Source organism: Lepisosteus platostomus, chromosome 1, assembly GCF_059453375.1.
Source record: "Lepisosteus platostomus isolate fLepPlt1 chromosome 1, fLepPlt1.hap1, whole genome shotgun sequence".
In the NCBI taxonomy this organism is placed as follows: Eukaryota; Metazoa; Chordata; class Actinopteri; order Semionotiformes; family Lepisosteidae; genus Lepisosteus; species Lepisosteus platostomus.
This window is the reverse complement of record NC_142611.1, coordinates 66,289,818-66,311,700: the sequence shown is the minus strand read 5'-3', so window position 1 is coordinate 66,311,700 and position 21,883 is coordinate 66,289,818. Positions and strand designations below refer to the sequence as shown.

At 48.6% G+C, this 21,883-nt stretch overlaps 2 protein-coding genes across 5 annotated transcripts; one reads left to right on the top strand and one right to left on the bottom strand.

Annotated features, from left to right (window-relative positions):
• The first annotated feature begins 269 nt into the window (after positions 1-269).
• LOC148678505 (uncharacterized) lies at positions 270-19,900 on the top strand. Of its 4 annotated transcripts, none has more exons than XM_088633664.1 (8): positions 270-485; positions 1,206-1,437; positions 2,021-2,215; positions 2,996-4,769; positions 5,159-5,351; positions 5,456-5,667; positions 6,780-6,956; positions 19,734-19,900. In XM_088633664.1, the coding sequence occupies exons 1-8, from the start codon at positions 354-356 to the stop codon at positions 19,744-19,746; spliced, it is 2,928 nt and encodes a 975-aa protein (XP_088489790.1). In that variant the 5' UTR covers positions 270-353; the 3' UTR covers positions 19,747-19,900. The 4 variants fall into 4 exon arrangements, with proteins under 4 accessions (XP_088489790.1, XP_088489789.1, XP_088489793.1 ...); XM_088633663.1 differs by lacking the exon at positions 19,734-19,900 and adding an exon at positions 8,001-8,227 and having other exon boundaries at positions 271-485; XM_088633667.1 differs by lacking the exons at positions 1,206-1,437; positions 19,734-19,900 and adding an exon at positions 8,001-8,227 and having other exon boundaries at positions 420-485.
• On the bottom strand, positions 8,282-21,150 carry soat2 (sterol O-acyltransferase 2). The gene is made up of 16 exons (XM_088633668.1): positions 20,976-21,150; positions 18,863-18,968; positions 18,034-18,092; positions 17,677-17,804; positions 17,518-17,571; positions 17,004-17,111; positions 16,325-16,607; positions 14,850-14,925; positions 13,972-14,056; positions 13,659-13,704; positions 12,391-12,520; positions 12,178-12,275; positions 11,478-11,576; positions 10,910-11,045; positions 9,757-9,902; positions 8,282-8,804 (listed from the first exon to the last, which is right to left on the bottom strand). The coding sequence occupies exons 2-16, from the start codon at positions 18,936-18,938 to the stop codon at positions 8,748-8,750; spliced, it is 1,581 nt and encodes a 526-aa protein (XP_088489794.1). The 5' UTR covers positions 18,939-18,968; positions 20,976-21,150; the 3' UTR covers positions 8,282-8,747.
• Positions 21,151-21,883: the final 733 nt, after the last annotated feature.

The window sequence follows — 21,883 nt, the reverse complement described above, 5'->3', positions numbered from 1 at the left end:
CGGGGCCGACCTAATGCGGCAAGGGCGCCCCCCTGAGCCCCCGTTGCGTTACATTATTATCCACTTAAATCACAAAGCGTCGGCAGTAAGGGCAAGTGAAATATTCCATATATTACATGCGATATCTGCATTCTGCTATCTGCCTGTCGTCTAGCGAGGCTAGTTTCACATGAACGCAATATCCGTCTGAAATGATGTAGAGGATCTGTATCAACGCGGTGAAGTGCGCAGAGGCGTCACAGTGGACGGTTTATGACGTCACCCAAGACTATTCTGACACGGTGGAGGCTGCGCCAAGTTTGTCGCGCGGACAGCTTCGCTTCACTACTCAAAAGTATAATTTTTTTTAAAAAATGGACGTCAAAGATAATTTGAGCGATCTTGATCTGGAAACGTCGCTGAAGTCCTCCAACGTTGAGGTCCCCTATTCTGTGCAGGTGGTTCTGAAGAAGATCGAGTTTTCGCAGCTGCACAGGGCTAAGAGGGTAACGGACTCAACAGTAACAATCTTTTCAAATTAAGTTAGATAAAATTCAAAATGAAATATATCGATGTAAATTAATAAACCAGTTTATTCATTTTGGTCTGGGGGCTGTTGCCAGATACGTAAAGTGTAGCAGGTATGAAAGAGATTTGTTTGGATACGTACTGAAATTCATTAAGACTTTGTAGAGAAACTCGCGCGTAATTGGAATATTATTTTTTCTCCGGAGTAAATCTTTCGTGTGAAGATTCGCCCGTTTTGAGAAACAACAAGTGTAACTCTACAGATATATTTTATATGAAAACTGACAGAAAAAGAGTGTCATTGTAAATAAAATCTATCTTATTTAATTAATGTTTCCATTGACAAAAGGGTGGAGCTGTATGCCTGTTCTGTATTTTCCTCAGAAGGGGCAGTTTCTTACCCACAGGCTTTTAAATTAGTGGGTTCTTAAATGTCCGTGTGGATATTCTCACCTGTTCGGGTTAAAAAATGATGGCGAACATTTCGGCACGGAAGGCCGTGACAAAACAGAGGTGTACATTTGGTGTGATGGGTAAAAACTGGCCCAGGACACCGGAGTAGATGCTCTTCCACAATCATGCCGAGACGCAGAGAGAGGGGAGCCCGGCCGTGTGGCCGTGTGGCGGCGACTGTTGGTCGGGCTGTGGCAGACCGCGGCGCCGACCCCTCCCTCTGCCCCCTCTGTCCCCCGGTGCAGGACGTCGGCGAGAGCCTGCGCGCCGTGCTGAGGAGCGTCAATCTGGCGCTGCACCACGTGCGGCTGGGCTCGGCCCTGGAGGCGGAGCGCGGCGGCCGGGTGACGCCGGGCTCCGACGCGGAGGAGAAGAGGAAACGCGCCCAGCAGCTCGAGGGCATGGCGCTCTTCCTGCAGTCCAGCTACGACAAGGAGACGGAGCTGGGCTGCGTCCTGCGCTGGATGACCGAGACCGGTGAGGCTGCTCCTGTGTCTACAGAGGCGGGGTCTGGCTGTGGTTGCGGTGGCCTAAAAGCGCTTGGTCTTGCCCTGGATCTGCGGACGTGCAGGCCCGTGCTGTAAGAAGTATGGAGCCGTATTAATTCAGAGTCTCAGGCAGGGATGGGTGTAAGAAAGGTTGCAAACGAGAGGAAATCGTTTCACTCCAACTAGCCTACGAGGTAGTGAGTAGTTCATTGATCAGAGGACCTCGCACATCTGTTTTTTGGAAAGAAACCAGGGTGTCAGATTCAACAACATGGCTGGACAGCTTGTTCCACACTCCCACAACCCTTCGTGTAAAGAGGTGCCTCCGTTTTTAAATGCACTTCCAGGCAGTTTTCACTTGTGGCCCCTGGCTTGTGTTTCACTTTTCATTCACAATTTAAAAACAAAGGCTCATGTCCACAAGGGTCAGAGTCCTGCAGGTGTTACAGGTACATTTTTGATCTGCTGCTGATTGACATACTACTTAATTAGTGTAAAGAAGTAATGACAGCATAAAAACTGAATTAGATTAGACTAGATAGATCTGTAATTTGGGAAATCTGGGTTCCTAGGCCAGGCCCTGCAAGAGGTGCAGGAAGACGAGGAGTACAGAGAGGTGAGGGAGATCACGGAGGAGTGGGTGGAGGAGATGGAGGAGAAGATCGAGAAATCGCTCGGCGCCATTCAGGGCTGCATCGACAGGCTGAGCCGCCTCTGCACCCTGCTCTTCGAGCTGGACACCAAGAGCTCCAAGAAGAAACAAGCAGGTCAGCGGAGCGGGCGAAGCCTGCCGCAGTTTTCCCCCCAGTGGTCAATGGGAAGTGCTATTCGTTTTACAAAAAGACAAGCTATGAAGTTTTTGCTCTGCACATCAGACAAAACTCGAGAGATTATGTTACCATTGCTTATCTGTCATAGATTAGGAGCCCCTTTCTTCTACTCTGCAAAGCCTTTTCCTGAAGGCCTCATTTCCACTACTGAAGCCTTCATCTTCACCTCGTCAGCACCCTTGTGTCACAATCACGGCGTTCTCTGCTCAGATTAGCACTAACTGCTTTATTCAAGAAGGAGCCAGAGCCTGTACTGGGAAGCAGCAGGCGCAAGGTGGGGTACACAGCAGACAGGCACAGACACATACACACTCACACCAGGGCTAATTTTCGCAGAAGCCAAGTAGCGTGTCTTTGGACTGTGGGAGGAAACCCACGCAAACACAGGGAGAACATCTGAACTCCACACAGATAACACCCCAGGTCTGGAACCGATCTCAGGGCGCTGCACTGTGAGGCAGCAATGCACGCCACTGTGCCACCATGCCGCCCCCGTTCAGATTAGTAGTTAACATCACTTAAGTAATCAGCTCTTCCTCTCCCAATGTTCATTTCCTTGAATCCCCTGCAGTTTCTCCTTGGCATGCTTATAGTAGGGCTATCAGGGCTGTCCAAAGTCTTTTTAATACCTTCTTGGCAACACCACAATGTATTGAGTGTTGAGATACATCTGTGTCTCCTGAAATAACATGCAGTATTCACTGTGTGTCATGGCAGCCATCCACAAGGGCGGAGTGTGGAGGTGGTGGCGGGAAAGTAAGGTGGATGCCAAGATGGTGATGAAGATCCAGGAGCTGCAGCCGCCCGGCGTGGAGCGTCTCCTCCAGGACTCCAGCCTCGGCATCAGGACAGTGGCCGAGCTGAGCTTCATGATCTCGGACATCGCCAAGTCCCTCTCCTGCAAGAAGGCGCTGAGCCTGGCCTTCAAGTTCATCCAGAAGGGCCTTCAGAACATCAGCGGGGCTTTCCAGGAGCGCACCAAGGAGAACCTGGAGCTGGCGGCCCAGCTGCAGAGCGTGAGGTCCGAGGACTCCCGGCCCAACCTGGAGCGCCTGAAGACTGAGGTGGAGGCGCTCAAGAAGAAGGCCGCCCGGCTGGAGAAGGAGCTGGCCTGTGCCGAAGGGAAGCACGCCGCGCTGTTGGGCGAGATGGAGAAGGAAGCTTCCCCCGTGGTGACCAAGACCGCCCTGATTGTAGTTCCAGAGGAAAGTCTCCTGAGCGTCGTCCAGGAGGAAGCCAAGCAAACCCCGCCGGCGCCCTCCCCGGTTCCCAAAAGCAAGAAAACGGAAGCTGTCAAGAAGAAAAAGAAGCCCAAGGACGTGGCAGTGCCCCCCGTGGAGCCGGAACATATCAAAAGCTCTCCCCCCCTGGAGCTGGCCGCAGAGGAGGAAATCGCCTACGTGGAGCCAAGCTTCACTCTGGAAGAGGAGGTGCTCCTTTCTGAAGACGAGGGGACAGCCGCATCTCATCAGAATGACGGCATCATGGAGGAGATGGAGAAGATCAGCACCAGGCTCCTCCAGAACTTTCAGAAGGCTGTGCTGAATGTCGTCGAGCGTTCCCTGTTGACTGGTCAAGGAGTGGAAGACCAGCCTAAGAGGGCAGCATATGCGGTCGCTCTCTACGACCTGCTGGAACAGACCATCCAGTCTGCTTTCAGCAAACTGGTCAGCGAGCTCCACGGCACCTTCACCGACCGTATTGTAAAAATGCCCCATCTGGATGACAACCTGGGGGCGGCGGGCTTTTGGGAGGACACACCTGGGAATCCTGGGGATATGCTCAAGGAGATCAGCAAGATGTTTAACGCCCAGGATAGACACCTCGAGGAAACAGGCACCAAGATGAAGGCCCTCCTCGGCCCGGATGGAAGGAAAGCTGCCAAACTAGGACCGCATCAAATCAAAACCCTGCAGTCTCTCCTGGACCAGCTGAATGATGTCCAGGGAATGGGAAAGATACAGTTGTGCAAGCTGAGGCTGGTTCTGGAAAGCCTCTTAGACATCCACCAGCAGATGAGCCTCAGGCCCAAGGAGCAGGTGGTCTTCGTGGAAAAGGCGATTGTTGAGGCGGGTGAGCCCAAGCACATAATGGCCCCAGGACTGGAGCAGCGGAAGGAAGGAGATCAAGCAGCAAGAATTCAAACGGAAACCTCTGTTGCCAGCAGTCAGGGCACGCAAAGGAGGGTGCGAATGAGCAGAGCCAAGCCGAAGACTCTGAAGGAAGACGTGGCCCGCTACAAAAAGGAGATGCCAGAGGAGGGGGAGCATCTTCTGAACACCCGAATGGCTGGTACGACCTTCCTGGTTGACGTGGAGTCCCAGAAGACCAACCTGAGACTCCTGCAGCAGGCTTTGCGCAGGGGTGACATCTCCACGCAGCTCTACAGCCTGGCTAGTGACCTCATAATACGGGCTCTGAGCACTGACGAGCTGCGTCTGGCGTGTCTCTTCCGAAAATACACGGCCTACTGCTACATACAGAAAGTGAGGTAATGGCGTGTGGATAGAGTATGCAGGAAGCTTTTACGAATAGTTGTATTTGGAGACGCATCAGCGTCGGCCAAAGCAAAAAGTTCCCTTGTTCGTCTGGGATTTCAAATTTCCAGATGTAAAACCAGTGATATGGAAGTCAGCCTGCTGTAGCTGCTGTAGCTGTACCTGCTGTGGTGTTTCCAGTGTGAAACACTGGAGGGAAGTGTGCATTTCACAAAAGTAAATGAAATCCACTTTAACAAAACAGTTTGAGTAGTTTCTCAGAATTTTTGCATGTAAATGGTAAATGTAAGAGTAATGGCAAGATAGTAATAGTAGTGGCAGGAGTAGCGGAGTAAGACCCCGCATGAGGAAATGTCTTGCATTTTCTTCTCCCCTGTCTAAGGTACAACCTGAATGTAAGGTTAACAACAGCAAAGGACCTCAACAACGGGAAGTCAGTCAAGGACTTGTACTCCTTCCTGAAGAAGCTGGATGTCTTCCAGGAAGCGGTTTTACAGCGCTGGGCTGCCAAGCAAGCCACCATCAACCAAATACACAAAGTGTGCTTCGCTCACATGCTGTACCTGTTCAGCCAGGTAGGGATTGGCGTTAGGCTCAAGGCTAAAATCAGTGAAGACCTTGGCTGAAGGGTGCCAAGGTTAATTCCCTTGCATCTCCCATCTTTGCCTGCTCCTGCTAGATGAGGGAGGACACCAACCTCCATCTGGTCAGCCCCTTCCCCTCCTCCTGTGAGACCAAGCCGTCCCTGCAGAGGCACTTCCTGTCCCGGGCCGAGCCTAGGAAGCTGGTGTGGTCCCTCAGCCCCGGCAGACCACCCCACTCCCTTCCCGCCTTGTCCCGTCCTGTCACGCTGCGTCGCCTTGACGTGCCGGGGCCTGTCTTGGGAACCAGGTATGTCTCTCCCCCAGAGTAAGTAGCAGCAGTGTTTTTGACAGACCTTGTTCAAAGCACAGGAAACTCTTGGGATGTTTGACACAACTGCTGGCAATGCTATAACAGTCGTGTAAAAAGAAATAAAGTCCCGACTGGAGCCACAGCAGATCTTCGGGTCTGAGCTCATCCTGGTTCCTGCAGGATTAAACAGGCTAGGCAACCCAAGACACCCCCTCTCCTGGGCCAGGAGGCCAGAACAGAATCGCCCCCCAGAAATAATGGTCTGCTGGGTGGGACTGGAGCCTCTGGTGTCAAGTACTTTGAAGGAGGTACTACAGCAATGTCTGCAGTGGGGACTTGAACCCACTGTCACGCAGCGTTCTATCAGGACCCTATGCAGACAACACAATCCAGGGAGGAGTGAGGAAAATACGGGAAAAAAGGCATGCAAGGAGCTGGAAGGAAAACAGGGGGCGTGTCCATGGTACACTAGTGTTCAGGGGAGGTGTGGCAGAGGCAAACAGTCCGAGGGAATCTGAGGCAAATCCGAGAGTGCAGCAAATGTCCAAGACCGGGTAATCCATCCTGACAGACAAACAGAGTTTGGAGACAGGTCGGGGCAATAAAAAGTGGGCAACGGGACCAGACGCTTCAGTCCTGGACCCAGATGGTCAGGACGCCGTGATGAAGCCTAAGCCGTCGAGTCGCTCCTGGACTCGCAGGTAGGCGGGCTTCCGGGTGTCCATCTTCCAAAGCTGAGCCCCGATAGGCAGGAACGTCTGGCTTATATAACACGGGGGGCTGGAACCGGAGGCAGGTGCGGGAGATGAGTCTAAAACAAGGAAGGGCTGGAGTGTCTTTAAGAGGAATGGGTTTACGATTGTGACACCCACACCCTGTCAGTCAGGAGATCAAAGGCTTACCCACTTCGCTTCAGCGCCCCCGTTGTGGGGACGTAGCTCTCTGAATGTGTGCAGCGGTATACCAAGAGGAGAGCCAAGTCAGGAGCAGCAAAGCACATTGAAGTCACGGTAAAGCATGAAGCAAGTTTTCCCCATGTGGAACACATGCTGAAGCATGTGAATGAATGTGGAATCCTTCGGCTCCGGTAACAGGACTGTGTTTTTCAGGGAGCCGCTTCACGGTCATCTTCAGCCCTTGTGGGACAGCAACGTGGCGGCAAGGAGTTATGGCATCGTAACAAAGACCCCGGTGACGTCGGGACCGCTGTTGGCCGACGTGCCCCGCCTGCTGGAGCTGGACATCAACCAGGGGAGAAGAGCAGCGCTGTGGTCCCTGCAGGCCAGGTAATCACGAGGGGCGCGCCTCTTTTGCGTCCGGCTGTTGTGAGACCTGGAGGCGGTTTGTTACACAGACCTGAGCCCAGAGCCTCGGTCCAAACATCTCATTCAGGACAGTCGCAAGTGTCGAGGCAGGGGTCTCCAGTCCTGGTCCTGGGGGACTGACGTGTCTGACGGTTTCCGGCTCAGCCCTTAACGACCTTAATCATCACATTACTGGCTTAATCGCACAGATGTACCAGCCTCTCCCAGCTCTTCAGGTACTGGTGCTTTAGAAAGACCTAGAAAACTTACAGATACAGTGGATCTCCAGGATAAGTTTTGGACACCCTTGATTGAAACGAAACGTCAGGCCTGCAGCGGTGGCTAAAGATCTAGAACCAGTGGACGTTCTGAGCCGTTAAGTGATGGTTCATTAAAGCAATGTGGTTGGATGAAACACAAAACACCCAGTGCCTTCCAGGACCCAGAGTCACCACCACTGGCCTGCTGCAGATCAAGTGCTTTCATCTCTCCAATCTTGATGATTTGCAGCGTGACAGACAAGATTAACCTAGCTGGTGCTAAACCAAAAGGTGTCTTCGTACGGCGTAACGCAGGGGTACCTTATCCTAGCCATGGTGGGCTGGTGTGTCTGCAGGGTTTCTAGGTCTCCTTAAAGCACCAGCGCCCAAAGAGCTGGGAGAAGTTGTCAGATTATTCCAGTTTAACCATTAATGGTCTGATTAAGAGCTGATTTGGATGAAACCCAGAGACGATCAGGATCAGGTCATCTCTATCCTGTAGGTGTTTAGCTCAAGGTCAGTGCAGTCATGTGGCACGTCTGATTGTACAGCTCCCCCAGTTCTTACTAACCATGAGCAGTAGTATATTTCTGCTGCATGGGGGTTCCCTCATGAAGACAAATCACAACTCCTGCTGGGAAAGAGTGTAAATCAGGCATGACAGTGAAAAGCAACCCCCTGACCCCTTGCTCATTTCTTAGATTTTTTTGTAGTGATGTACAATTCTAGCAGTTGTAAAGCTCGTCTGCTCTCTTTCCTGTCCAAGGGCAAACAGAGGCATCAGACAGTTGCTGGGCAGAGGGGACCTGTAGAAAAAGCTCTTCGCTATACGAACAAGCTACCTGGCAGCTAGCCCATGCAAGATAAGAAATGAAGCACTCTTTAGCCATCCAGGCCATCCTAGAATGAGGGTTAGAAACCACATTCAGCCAGTTTCATCCATGTTTGCACAGTCCCTATGAATAAAACTAAACCATATGTGAAATTTGAAAAGTAGACATGTGCTTCTGATTGTGAGTGCAGTGTGGAATGAAAGAGCTGTTTCAATTGAGATCGGAGACTGTGTTTTATTCTGGCAGCATGATACATTTAAATGGATGGTTGTAATGAAATAATGTTCCAATAGGGAGTTCAGCAGGTTTCACAGCAGCCAGTGTGCCTTGAAGTACATTGCAGAATCACCTGTGCAACATGGCAGTGACACTTCAGGTAGTCACGAGGGGCAGCGGGCAGAGGACACACTGCGTTTACTTGGTCCCTCCACAAGAACATGCTACAATTCCTTGTTTCCAGGCAGTTGAGGTTTCAAATTCATTTAATCCAAGATGTTCACGTCAGGACGTAACAATGACATTGCCATAAATTTACCATAACCCTGTGTGGATGGTCCTAAACTCAGATGGTCCTTGAACTGTGCTGCTAGGGGTCTGATGGATCTGGCGGCCATGTGGTCTGCTTGCCGGGTCCTGTGGGTTTGCTGCAGTGCTCCCTGCCCCCCGCATGGTGACTCCGGCTAAGCCTGCAGCCGACACGACCAGGACCGAGGGGTAACCAGCTCCCAGAAGCCCCCCTACACCAGAACAACAAGAAGACAGAGGAAGCATAGCACATGTCATTGTCAAGACACTACATACAGTATACAGTATAGTGTGCTCTTTTTAGGTTTATTTTTGTATGTGGCGTGTGCAGCACCCTTTGTTAATGCAGGTGAATACGCAGTTAATAAGACAGGTAAGACTCCCATTGCAGAGCCATGTGATCTGTTTCAGGATTTACGAATTACTGGGATCTGGCACATGCCAGCAGCAGCTGCCGTGTACTTCAGGCATTTTGCTGCATGTGGAGTAAATCTGTCATGTTAAAGCCATATTAAAAATATCACGTTTCTGCTTCATCAGTACAATTTCTTGCAGCTGGTATAAAAATGTGGTGCTTTTTTCGAAAGATCTGTTGCACTGTATCTTCTGTTTTATTGTTGGTGCACATATCGTACAATGAAAATTATATATACATCAATTTATACACAATAGACAGACAGACAGAGACCTATAAACAGTCTTCCTGTGAGTCATATTTACTGAAACTGCATGCAACGCCAACATAGATGAACATGGACTGGATTGTCTCTGGTCTCAGCAGTCATGCAGCAGAGTAACTCATATCAATCAGCGTTGCAGTCAGCAGGTCATATCAGTCATGTTTCATGTTGGGGAAGTTTAAATATGAATACAATTATTCTGCGCTGGAAAAAGCGACCTTATCTCATTGTAAATCTTCCTTCTGTCTGTGTTGACACCCAGTGAGGTACAGTAGATTTCAGATGTAGTGCTGAACAGCAGTGAGGTCTGTTTCAAGTTGGACAGGGCACAAGTTCTCAAATGAACCAATGTTTTCTCTGTACTTTTACTATATATATGTTTGCATACTAAATGATGTTAGCAGTCCGTGTCTGTAACTGAGCTTCTGCTTCTGTTCAGAGTTAGATGGATCGCAGCGTTGATCGGTCTGATACTGGTACACACCTCTTTGCGTGGGCAGTGTATCTGGGCGTACCATTCTTGGCAATACAGGCACACCTGGATTCCCTGGCCAATAAACAGACAGGTCCACATGATGATGTTCCAGATGGGGCTCTGCCTCTTGTCGTTCATTGTGAAGTTGAAGATCACTGGGAAGGGAAGCAGATGTTGTAATGAGTTACCAGGCGCATCTGGGCGTATGCGCTCCATGTACTGTATGGTCTGTACAGTACAGGAAGTGTGCATGCCTTTGCATTTTGCAATGGATAGGGCAGAAATCAATTTGAGTGCTAAGCTCCAAGCTGAGCCAGGGATGGATGCCAAAAGAAATTACTCCTCCTGCGAGGGGATTTGGAGGTGTAGGAAATGAATGCCTCAGCATTTGAAAAGCAGGATGTTTGATCAAGCTCCTTTCACAAATGGAAGGAGTCAGTTGTCACAGATTGGAGTGAAGCAGATTACTGCAGCAAAGCCTGATTATGGGCAATGGCCAAAAGACATAGTGCTTCCAGCAGAGAGTGATTGGGGCACAGAAGCAGCAGAGCACAGGCAGATCTCGCTCTGTGCCCGCCCTTGCCACATCTGCTGTCTGGATTACTTTGAGAATGTCAGCTGCCAGGGCCCATCTCCGACTGTTCACGATGAGCACTGTAATTAAAAGTGATCACTGTTCCCTTCCTAGCCAGTTTGCATCAGATCTGACTGTGTTACGCAGGAAGAGAGGAGAGGCCAACGTTTGAGCACAGACCCGGCATATGTCAGATGCTGCCACTTGTCACCCTGGGGATTACTGCTCAGTTAAGTATGAGAACATCGGACAAAGAGCTCTGGTGCTCCACTGTGGGCAAACTGCCCAATCCCCAGTAAATGAATGATCTCAGCCCCCGGGGCTTGGAAAGCAGCAAAATTACTAGTATGTCTCTCGAAGTTAGAATCCTCTCCACACCTGGCAGAAGAGAGTCAAACTGAACCAGCAAAGGTTTAACTGGACGAAAGACAGCTGTCGATGTAAAGAAACACAGAAAACATGCTGGGATCTCCTGGGATCAAAGTTGGGAAACCCCCTGAGTTTTGCACAAAGGAAAGGCACAGTCCCACAGGGTGTTTTTTTTTCCCTGCCCGCGGGAGAGTCGGCGCACGCACGGCGGGCCCTCACCCCCGATGACGGCGAAGAGGCAGAACATGACGGGGTAGAAGAAGCCGAAGCACAGCGTGAAGACGTACTCGTGGACGACGGCCGAGATGATGAAGACCGACAGCGTGGCGGCGGTGCGGAACCTCCTGCTGAAGAGCTGGTGGAGAAACACCCAGGAGTGCGCCCCCGGGGGACTGTGAGCAAGCTTTGCACCCTTGCACAGGTTCCAGCCAAGCCCCCTGTCTGCTCAGTTTAGAAAGGAGCTCGGCTGGAAAGCAGGACTTTTGTGGGACAACCCTCAGTTGTCTAGCCACATCAACCCTCCCGGCCCGAGGGCTCTGTAGTGATTTTACACATCTTTCGCAAATTATCCCCATTTAGAGGAGTGGTTGCTCAATTTTTTCAGGGCCTGTAGTGAAATCATATATGAGAAGAATGACCTCCGGCTTCAGCTTGAGCACAGCGGGAAAGCTGGGCAGCGCCCGCTGCTCGTTCGCCAGTGGCAGGTTAGATCTTCCTGTCTGCCAGGTGTCCCATGGCTCTGCGGTCCACCTCCCAGGAAATGAACCGGGTTTTTTTTTTTACTTACCCACAGGAAGTCTCTGTAGGCGTAATGATAGAGCCAGTCATGCACAACCACGTTCCAGGTCCTGTAGTAATTGGCGAAGGAGGTAGAGTTCCACCAGTCCTGATGGGAGGGAAAAAAAAATAAGTTTCATTCGGAGCGGTTATAATCGACAACATCGTGGACATGGGCATGCTTTCTGCACGAGATTGAGCTTTCTGTAGGAGGGGCATGCTGTTAGTCAGCACTACCATGGTGCTTGAATGCACCGGCAAGACGATGCTCATACATCCTGCAGAAAGCCTTTGTTTGTGGCAAAGGTGCCAGCAACGCGGAGTCTGTCCTGGAAGCACAAGGACTACAGTCTGGACAGGACATCCGTCCATTGCAGGGATCTTAGGCACACACAAACACCACATCTTTGGAAAATGGGAGGGAACCAGAGAGCTTTCGAAAAAACTCACTTGGATACAGAAGAACATGCAAACGTCACACAGAAGGAGTCTTATTTTTGGAAGAGCTGAGAATGCTGAGTTATACAGTGCTGATCTAGCAGTCTACCTTGTCAGTATCGCAGAGGATGAGCAAAGCCCATGCCGGCTTTGTGCTTTGATTAACAGGACTTCTGGGAGGGCTGGCTTGGTTCCACAGGAGGTGGCTCACTGTCATTGTGTAGGGTTGGTGGGTCTGAAATTACGATGAGATTCTAGGCGAGGCCACTCACCTTGTAGAACATCCTGTCGGCGAACCGCAGTATCTCCGCGAAGGCGTTGAGCCAGCAGTGTAGGAAGGCAAAGAAGCAGAGCAGCAGGATCAGCGTCCCTGCAGGAGAGAGGAGGGCTGGTGAGCCAATCACCTCACCCACCGCGCCACAGTTCAGTGAACGCCCACAGCGCAGGTCGGCGTTGTGCAGAGTGGGGGATGGAAGCAGCAGTACCTGGCAGGGTGGCGTGGAACAGAGAGAGGACCAGCGTTCTGGTGCTGAAGGGCTGGTTGTTCATGTTAGTGAAGACCGGGATGCACAGGCGCACCAGGATGAAATACCCATAAAACAGACAGCCTAGAATCTGCGGGCGAGGCAGGGGGAGGAGAGAGAGAGACAGGTGGCTGACAGGCCTCAGACTTGGCAGTAGAGAAGTGTGAATCTGTTACTTTTCTTTATTGGTGAGAGACCTCTGGCTTGTTATTGTACACTCTAATAGTTTGAAATGGGTCTGTAGACTTACCTGAAAACGAAGGGAAAAAATTCCATTCTATGTAGTAGACAAGGCATTCTAGGTTAGTCTTTGGTGATGAAACACCACCCTCCCAGAAACATCAGAAGACCCATTTATTGGCAGTGTTCCTGTAGACCCAGCCTGCCTCCCATCAACCAGGCAGGACAGACTCGCTACACTGTCCATCCATCCGTTTCTAAATCGTTCCTTCCAATTCTGGATCACGGGGGAGTCTGAGGCTGTCCCAGCAGGACGCCAGACCGTCGTGGGGCACGGACACGCGCACGTGTTCACATCACATACTTTTTCCGAGAGGCCAGTTTACCTACTAGCATGTCTTTGGATGGTGGGAGGAAATTGGAGCTCTCGGAGGAAACCCACATAAATACGAACCCCACAGAGATAGCACCCCAGGTCCAGAGTTAAACCCAGGGTCCCATCGCTGCCTGTGCCTACTACACTATTAGTACTGTAATTCGGGCAGTATTACCCCGTTCTTCCAATAGAGGGCGCACTCTGCTAAATTTAAGTAAGATTTGACTCTTAAGAGGGGAGTATACGTTGCTGTTGTCATCCTTAATTGCATGATTCTCATGAATCTTTTTAATAAAATGTGTACACTGGCATCTGCATTAGTTTTTGGATTAATCTTTTTTTTTTTTGTGATAACACTAGATTAAGTATAAAGATCATAGATACTCTGTTAATGATAATTAACTACCACTTGTGAATGTTAATCAGGCACCCTAAAACTATACCTAATCTCATTAGTGTGGCATTTATTTATAGATGCTTTATTACCACCCTGTAGAACACCAGTCTATAATAAACTGATGACTCATAAAATATACATCAAACCTCTGGACCAACAGTCTAAGGTGTGACTTTGTTTGCTTAACCATAAAGTGGACTTTGAGTGTATTTAGTAGTAAAAATTAAATCACAAGTGTGCAGATCATAGATAACCTTGAAAAAATGAATATCTTACCTGTGCAAGCTTGACAGCTACATAATTCCATCTAATGTATGGATTCCTGCCATGGTACAGAATTATTCTTATTAATTTATTAAAGAGTAATCATTTGTAATTCAATGTGAATATGTTGTGCAAGTTGCGGCAACAGTTCAGTGACAAACAACCTATCTGTTGTATACACCCATAAACCAAATTCATTTAAACTCGGCAATTCAATTCCTAAGCAGTTATAAAAATTACACTGCCAAGTGTGTTATCTCATCTGCTGTACATTTAAACCAGTGGGTAAAAAATTGGGGAATCTGTTGCCTTAGCTTTCCCTTACCTGGGGTAGGACTCCCTGTAGATCAGAGTTGGACAGAACAGGAAATACAAATAACTGGAGAACTCTGGTAACTTAGGACATTCTCCTGTGTGAAATAAAGCACAGAGCAGTATTCATATACTTTGTTTTCTTTGTACAAAGATAAAGAAGCACTGTAAATGTTTCAAGGTCAAAAAAGATTGAGCAATGCGGTCAATAATTGGGGGTATAGAACTGTAACAGTCAGATTATATATACTGCATATGGTGTGAGTGTGTGGCTTTTAGCTAAGACGGTAATCAAGTTCTGCCCATTCGATAGACCTACCTGTAGCTAATCAGTGCAGAAGCAGTTTGATTTAAGATAAAGATAAACTACATGTAAGAGAGGAGAAACACTGCTTGAAGATGGTAAGGAAAAAGTTTCACGTCATTTTCATCTTCTCAACAATGTGGGACAGCAGTAATAGACAGTTTTCCGGATAGGCAGTTAAAGTATTCGGAATCAGCTCCATAGATCAACAGTGAATAAGCTGACGTCAAGGGACAGCACAAACTGAGAACAGGGGGAGATTCTTTGCACAAAGGGGTGGAGGAGTATTGAACAAGCTACCCTCCCACACACTTTGGAAACAAACATCCTGGCACCTTCTGAAGAAAAAAGTGGATATGATCCTCAGATCACTTAGTTACTAGGAGCCAAAACAACCTACTGGGCCAACTGACCCTGTCTCAAAAAGTGTGCAACTTCTCTTCTGTTCTAATGACTCCAAATAAGGCTCCTGGTGAGAGCACAGTCACAACTACAGATTTTAGCGCATAGAGTTAATGATCCTGCAGCAGTGCAGGCTCTGTGTCGGGCAACAGACTGGCAGAACCAACCTGTGTCATAACTCTTACCCTGCTTTGGTTTGGCTTTCATGATTTCTGGCACATTTTCTCGGATGAAGGAGTAACTTTTCATCATGAATCGTATCTGTGAGACAGAAAGGAGTTGACAGAATCTTTACAACAGCGTGGCTGCACAGTCCCGTGTTCTTGACAGACCTGTGAGCATTGCGTGATTTTGTGTTGTTCAGTTTTCTTTTCGGAACGTAAGGAAGATTTCTCGCCTATGGTTGAGCAGTTAAATTCAGGATGCCAATAAGATAATAGAAATAAAATAAAAGGCTCCCACACATCTAATACACAGGATAACCTGGTTCCTCCCACCACCACTTTGCTGGTGGGGTGACCCCATTTCAGAATCCCCCAGTATGCAGTGGGAGAACCTTTCCATAAGGATCAAGACGCTGTGGAGTGGCGCTGTCCCAGTGTGCAACATGTGTTACTGTATGCCGAAATGTGTGAGTATGGAACACGCTACCTAGCAATGCTGTTGAAGACAATACATGGCCTCCTCTTGTTTGCAGTCTGTTTTATGTTCTATGTCCTTAAGTTCAAACCTCCCTCCCTTGCCTTGCCCTTTGGAATCCAGAGGCAATTTCATATCTCTGAAGGGCTGCTCGTCTTACAGTATCTCTGCATGTGAATCAGGTTGAGGTCTGGTTTTATGGAGCTGGGGAGCCTGGAGTCTTGACAGGTCCCACAGATATCTCAAATATTAGATATCTCACACCAGGTTATTCAGCATCAGGTTTGACTGGAGAGCTGTGTCAGCTCGCAAGCTGCTGAGGAACAAGCAGGAGGTCATTTATGCGCTGAAGAGGTCAAAAGAAAGAGAAGACGCGTAATGTTTCAGCTGTAGAGCCTCCGACCGACTCTCCCGTGCTTTTGATTTTTCAGCGTGTAGTTGACGTCTGCTTGTTCCAGAAATAACTGGTCTTCCTGGTCTTTGGCGTTTGTCTAGGACTGGTGACAGACTTTTGGCAGACGGTAGGAGACATGGACTCTGCTACATGTACAGCATGGTGTTGAGGTAGAAGTGCACAGTCAAAGGTTGTGGCAGCCCACAGCGTAATAATTTTCATGGAGGAGGTAGCCATGTAGCGTTTTTTATTTTCAGCATGGCAGGCATTATCCGTGAAAGTGCGCAAAGGTAGTAACAGCCTGATTCTGAAATGCTTTCCCCCTTTCGCTGTCCATCTGAGACAGGGCTACGCAATCCCACAGGGTCACGGATCTCGTTATTCCCTTACCGACACAGGTCTTGGAAAGCCGGTCATTTTAACGATTTGGGATGCAGTCGGTTCAGGTAAGGAAGAGCTCGCGTATAAAGAAAACCCAAGGAAAGTTCCTGCAGCTCGCAAGGATCACATGTGAGCACCCATCATGTTGTTCGTTGTATAGCGTGGGTGCGTGTTTGTGTGACTGTGGCATCGGCGGGGCTCGTGCTGAGCCCAGTAACAGAGCAGACACCGCCAAGTGGAACTGACCTGCTCCAGGATGACGATGAAACGGGAGGCGGGGGGCAGGCTGTGCTGAATGACCACGTAGATGGGGTACACCCCCAGGACGCAGGCCTGGCAGGCCATCAGCGGGACCCCCACGCCCGCGGTCAAGGCCCTGCGAAAGCCGGACGAGTGGTAACACCCCCCCCACAGGCACAGCGCCTTGTACGGGATGGCCAGGGTGTAGCCGAACATGACCAGCCAGGCAAAGACCACGGTAGAAAATTTCCCGAAGGCGAAGAACAGCAGATCAAACTCCAGGACCAACCTAGGACAGGCAGACAGAAGCCACTGAGACTCCTATGTGCTTCTGTAGAACTGAGAGCCGTTTGTGAGCCTTCTGAAATACCATTTCTAGCACATTGCATAAGCACCCTGTTGCCAGAGCGCTATGATGTGACTGGCGTGGACGGGATTTAGAAAGACAGACGTGTCTTAGGAATTGGATTCATGTTTTGAAAAGGTCTTATCCTGTCCTGCTTCAGCACATTTTTAAGAATGCCGCAATCGAGGACAAACTGCGATTTCATGTCCATGCTGTGATCAAGGTCATCGCTCTCTGACAAAATAATCCACTTGCCTACGGGACCTGTACTCTATGAATTGTTTCATGTTCTGAATTAGATACATACTCCATAGGCGCGATGGTGCAGTTTCCACGTACCTGCCCTGGTCTATGAAATCCACAGTGATGGTGCTGATGATGAAGACGCACAGCACAGCCACGAACATGTGATAGATAGTCCTGATGTGGTTGATTTCGAACAGCTCACTGCGGAGATCAGACCCCACCCCAGACCCAGTTAGGAATACAGCGGAGATGGGATTGAGGACAGTACACCCTCTGTGTCTCTGGCAGGGCCTTATAGCAGGGCATCCATTAAAAACATTTTTTAAAAATGCTTCAAACAAATTCAAGAATTCATCTTGACATTTTAGGGGTACGCAGGCAATATCTTGACTCTTGAAAGAGCTTTGCGGATGTTTGAAGTCTTAAAAGTCTTAAACTTTTGCTTTACAAATTTTGCCTTGGTGCTTCTCCATTACCTGGTGCAGCAACCTTTGAAACGAAGGGATAATACATCTTGTGTTCTTTATAACCTCTGAGTGTCCTGTGATGAATGCACTGCTTTCATGGAACTTGAGCTGTGCATCAGGGTCCAGGGATGCTTACTTACTCTAGCAGAGATCTTCTCTCCACAAATACTTTCCCATCTTCCAGTCTCTGATTCCTGAAATAAACAAGAGCAGTCTGCAGTAGAGAAAACTGGATCTACTGTAGCTGAATCAGTGTAATTTTGTCAATAGCATGTATGCAGTACAATGTAAAATACTACCTGTGTGCCTTCTCCACTCCATTGGTATCTGCATGCGCTTTTTTGTGCCTGGCGTACGATTGAATGGACTCGTCTATGGCTTTGTCCACTAGGTCACTCATCTGATCCAGCAGCTCTGCCTTGATGTGCTGTGAGAAGGGTTTGTGTGTTAAAGTGAGTGATCAGAAGGAGAAGGAGAAAGACAGGCTAACTCTGCTAGGTGAGCCTTATGACAAACACAAGAGGTGTCCAGAATCAGATTTTGGTCATATTTTCGATTCTCTTTGCATGTAGGTTTCAATATCCTCTCTCGCTTACACTGAACTGAGACGACCCTAATCATTCAGTATCCTGTGATCATGGGGAGCAGCTCCTTACCTCCATGTGTCTCTTCCACTGGAGCAGAACTTCAGCCCCTTCCTTGCCATCTCCCTCCCCTGCAACACAAGAGCTGTAGAGCTGCAATCACTGGGTACAGACTCCACCTGTCACAAGCTCTGTGGCCAAAGCATGGGAATGTTGTACCTTCTTGAAATCGTGACGTGCAAAAGACTGGTTGATATACAAGTCTGGGCACTTGCCGAAAGTATATTCACCCCTGCACCTGGCTTTAGCATCATTTTATGCATTTAAATGACAGCTTTAAAAGTGTGCAGTCTTTTCTTTCTACTTTGGGCAATTTTCCCACTCCATTGTAAATGAAGTAGTTTGGAAGATTGCTACAGTTATTATTGTCATCCACAGTTTAAAATTAGGTTTAGCTTAGCTTTGTGTTCTCTGCTGTGGAGATCATTCTAGTTGTCCAAGTGGTAGTGCCTGCTGTGTTGGTACAGCGCTGCTGATTTGTGGCCCAGTGGCCCAGTTAATTTTTATTGATCCTTGTTGTTATTGATCAGGAATGGTCTGAGCTCTGCCTTCAGCTTTTCTTATCTCATACATCCATGGGGGTTTTAGACCTATACAGTGGTCACATGTTTAACTATCTCTGCACTTTAAACACAAGTATTTTGTTTCTGTTTTTCCAAGGATATCTTCATGCTTTTTACAAGAAATAGGAGCAAGGAACAGTGGAACTATTGATCACAGCAAGACAAATCAACCCTGATGTTTTCACCTGTAGTTTTTAGAAATCAATTAGAGTGTTCAGTTTCATCACTGTATTTTGAAGCACAAGGAATGCAGAGAGAAAGAGGGGGAAACTGCTTACTTCCTGCTGGGGGGCTCTCCTCTCCGGGCTTGGTGTTCCTGTGCCTCAGGCTGTTGGCTGTGTCTGGAGCCTCCATGGCATTTCTGCTAACGGGCTAACAGGGGCGCTGTTGGGAAGATTGGGGCCCTGCGTGAGATCAGGCAGGGCTGGGAAACCCAGCCGGCAACAGTTCAGCGACAGTCGCTGCCACCCCACCCCATTATGCCATGGGCTCAAAGGGAGAGTTGGTCAGGGTGGCTTGCTCGTCCTCAAGATATAAACTATAACAGGCGCAGCATGGTTGCCTGTGCAATCGATTGGTGTACAAGCACGTTTATATTTCCTATAGACCCTGTATCCTTGCAGAGGTGTTTTTCTCTGATTCACTTCTTTTTTTCCTTTACTAAAACAAAGCTGACTCGTGGACGGCATTAATGTAAGCACAGCAGAGGAAGTAGGGATGGCTGGCACGAATGAAGCTCGGACAATCCAGGGACGACCTGACACCCGTATGTGTGTTTTGAGCTCTGCTTCTCACTGGCGCAGATGTGGCAACTGATAGTGGCTTGTACCTCCCCTTGCCACCCCAGGGTGTGGTGACTGGCTGGGGTGGGGAGAACGACCTGACTGCTGAGTGTAGGATATCTTCAGCCCTTTTGAGAGCTCTTAGTGTAGCCTGTCACTGACGAGATTTGGAAAGTCCTGCTCCCCAGATGTGTAGATGACTGCCATAGTGATACTGAATCATGGTCCTGTGTTCTCAACATTTGTGCCCTGACAAATTAGATTGGCCTTTCGGCTGCCATCAACAGTTGCAAAACCGTCCGTATTCCCTTATCTAACATAACCTTTGTTTGTATCGTTTCTTCTAACGATTTCTGACTTCCATCAGCGAGAGCACCTGAAGTGTTTGCTGTGCTCAAGAGCTTGAAGGTGATCGGTCACATCCCTCGTGTAGAACCTGATGGACAAAATACCCTGACTGGAGATTCCCTTGTGTTAAACTGTTAAAGACATGCAGGTACATAAAACAAGGATTTGCAGGTCTAATTAAAACTTTAGAATGGTGTGCAAGTTGTTTTGTTTAAAAGAGGCAGAGTCACCAGCACTTTGAATACTCGAATGTCTTTTTTTTCTGTGCATCTTCATAAAATGAAATGACTTGATAGCTTCTTTCATACTGTATATGCAAGTACATTATATTCCTGTCCTGAGATGCAGAGGTGTCCCACAAACATCTATTTGCAAATGTGACTGATAAATCCAGTTCTGCATCTGGAATCCGAGTCATTGCTGTGTAAGTAGTAAATGATTATGGTTGACATGTTGCGGGACTGAGAGGTAGTTACTGCTGTTTTTTAATTAGCACTAAGTGAATTGAGAGTTTGGAAACTAGAGCAAAGCGGTTTAATCCTTCTATCGATACTGTGTGAACTGGAGCAACTGGGGTGCTGTACTGCACCTCAAAACCACAACAGCAGACGTCCTGAATGACCTAACCAGAAAGGGCATTCACTCCAGTACGGGTTGATCTCTGTGATCACGGGTTCGAGCCAGGTCAGCTGTGACCATGGTTCCCTAAGCTGTGATGCAGGGTGGGACTAGTGAACCAGGGCGACCCCTGTGGTCTCCGAAGTGCTTGCAGACATGCGGCACAGTCAGTGAGGGACACACCTCTCCTCCAGGGCCGACCCAGAGACATTAGCTGAGCAGCAAACATCAGTCCAAGCGATTCATGCGAACTGGAAGTGAAAGCTGAGAAAAGAGAGGGCATAGTGCTCCGCTGATCTCTCTCGCTTGCACGCTGCTCAAATGGAAATCCTTTTTATCTGCAGATCCCACAAACCCAGTCAGACAACCTCTTTAGCTCGAGGACGACTTTCATTTTTCTTTTTCCATCTAAACACTTGAAGAAATGAAACTGTAGTAAATGACTGCACAGTAAATGCTCAAAAGAAAGAGTAAAACAAGCAGGCTTTTAAGAAAATAATCCCCTCTCTCCAATAAATTGGTGTTTTTTCGTGCGCAAAGTCTGAGTGAATCTCCCTCTGGTCTGTACTCACCTCTACAGTATTCCTACTCTCAGACACTGATTGCTGGTTAAAACATCTGAAAAAGTAGGAACCATACTTACAAAATCCAACCGCTACCTCTGGAAGAGTCTTAAGTCGTTTTAGGGTGGTGTTAAATAGCAGTGTCTTAATTAGAGCAAATGGCCTTAACCCAAAAATAGACAGCAGCCCCAGACGTTTCACTAACAGTTCGCTGTGTGACTGGGCACTGGAAGTTGGGGCTGCGTGCTCTGCACTCTAGCCTCGCCACACCCCTCGGATAAGAGTGATCTTTGCTCTGCATGTCTTTGGCTCTGTAATAACCCAGCAGGAGAATATCGGAGCTGCTGTCCTGTTGTTATGGGGACAGGATAGCTCCTGTTAAACCCTATTTATCACAAACCCAAAGTCTGTTTCACCCACCACCTCCACAAAGCAAACTGCAAATACCTATGTATAAAGATTCTCTACATTTTAGCACAGCAATGAAAACATCCTAGATCTCTTTAACTCCTCAACAGCTGAGGACCTTTGTCATGTCATGTCATTGACCAAACCATTTTATACCATATGGTGTTGCGGGAAGCCAGAGCCTACCCAGCAAGCAACGAGCACAAGGCAGGGTACACCCTGGACAGGACACCAGTCCATCTCAGGGCAATTGCAAGCCCATCATACATGGGGACAATATGGAGCCCACAGTAAAGGCCAAGGGGGGAAATTTGGCCCAGACACTGGGAGCCAGGTACTGACCAGGCTCAGCGCTGCTGAGCTTCAGTGGGCTGTCAGTTGAGAGCTGCAGGGTGATACAGCTGCTGGCCTGAGGACCTTGAAAAAAACTGATTCTCCTGGTTAACCTGAAGTTTTGGGTCAATTAAGCCCTTAAGAGCAAAGGTGGAACAGCAGTCCTCTGTGTGACAGTGGGAAGGGATTTCCCACTGTGCACCACTAGAGGGCCCTCTAGCTTTCCCCTTTCTAATTAGTCCTGCGT

Coding starts and splice junctions, on each gene's coding strand:
- LOC148678505 (XM_088633663.1), top strand. CDS start 354: ATGGACGTCAAAGATAATTTGAGCGATCTTGATCTGGAAACGTCGCTG. Junction 4,770..5,158: donor TGCTACATACAGAAAGTGAG/GTAATGGCGTGT, acceptor CCCCTGTCTAAG/GTACAACCTGAATGTAAGGT. Junction 5,668..6,779: donor GGGCCTGTCTTGGGAACCAG/GTATGTCTCTCC, acceptor TGTGTTTTTCAG/GGAGCCGCTTCACGGTCATC.
- soat2 (XM_088633668.1), bottom strand. CDS start 18,938: ATGGAGGCTCCAGACACAGCCAACAGCCTGAGGCACAGGAACACCAAG. Junction 17,572..17,676: donor GGAGTGGAGAAGGCACACAG/GTAGTATTTTAC, acceptor TGTTTATTTCAG/GAATCAGAGACTGGAAGATG. Junction 9,903..10,909: donor CCTCTTCGCCGTCATCGGGG/GTGAGGGCCCGC, acceptor TTCCCTTCCCAG/TGATCTTCAACTTCACAATG.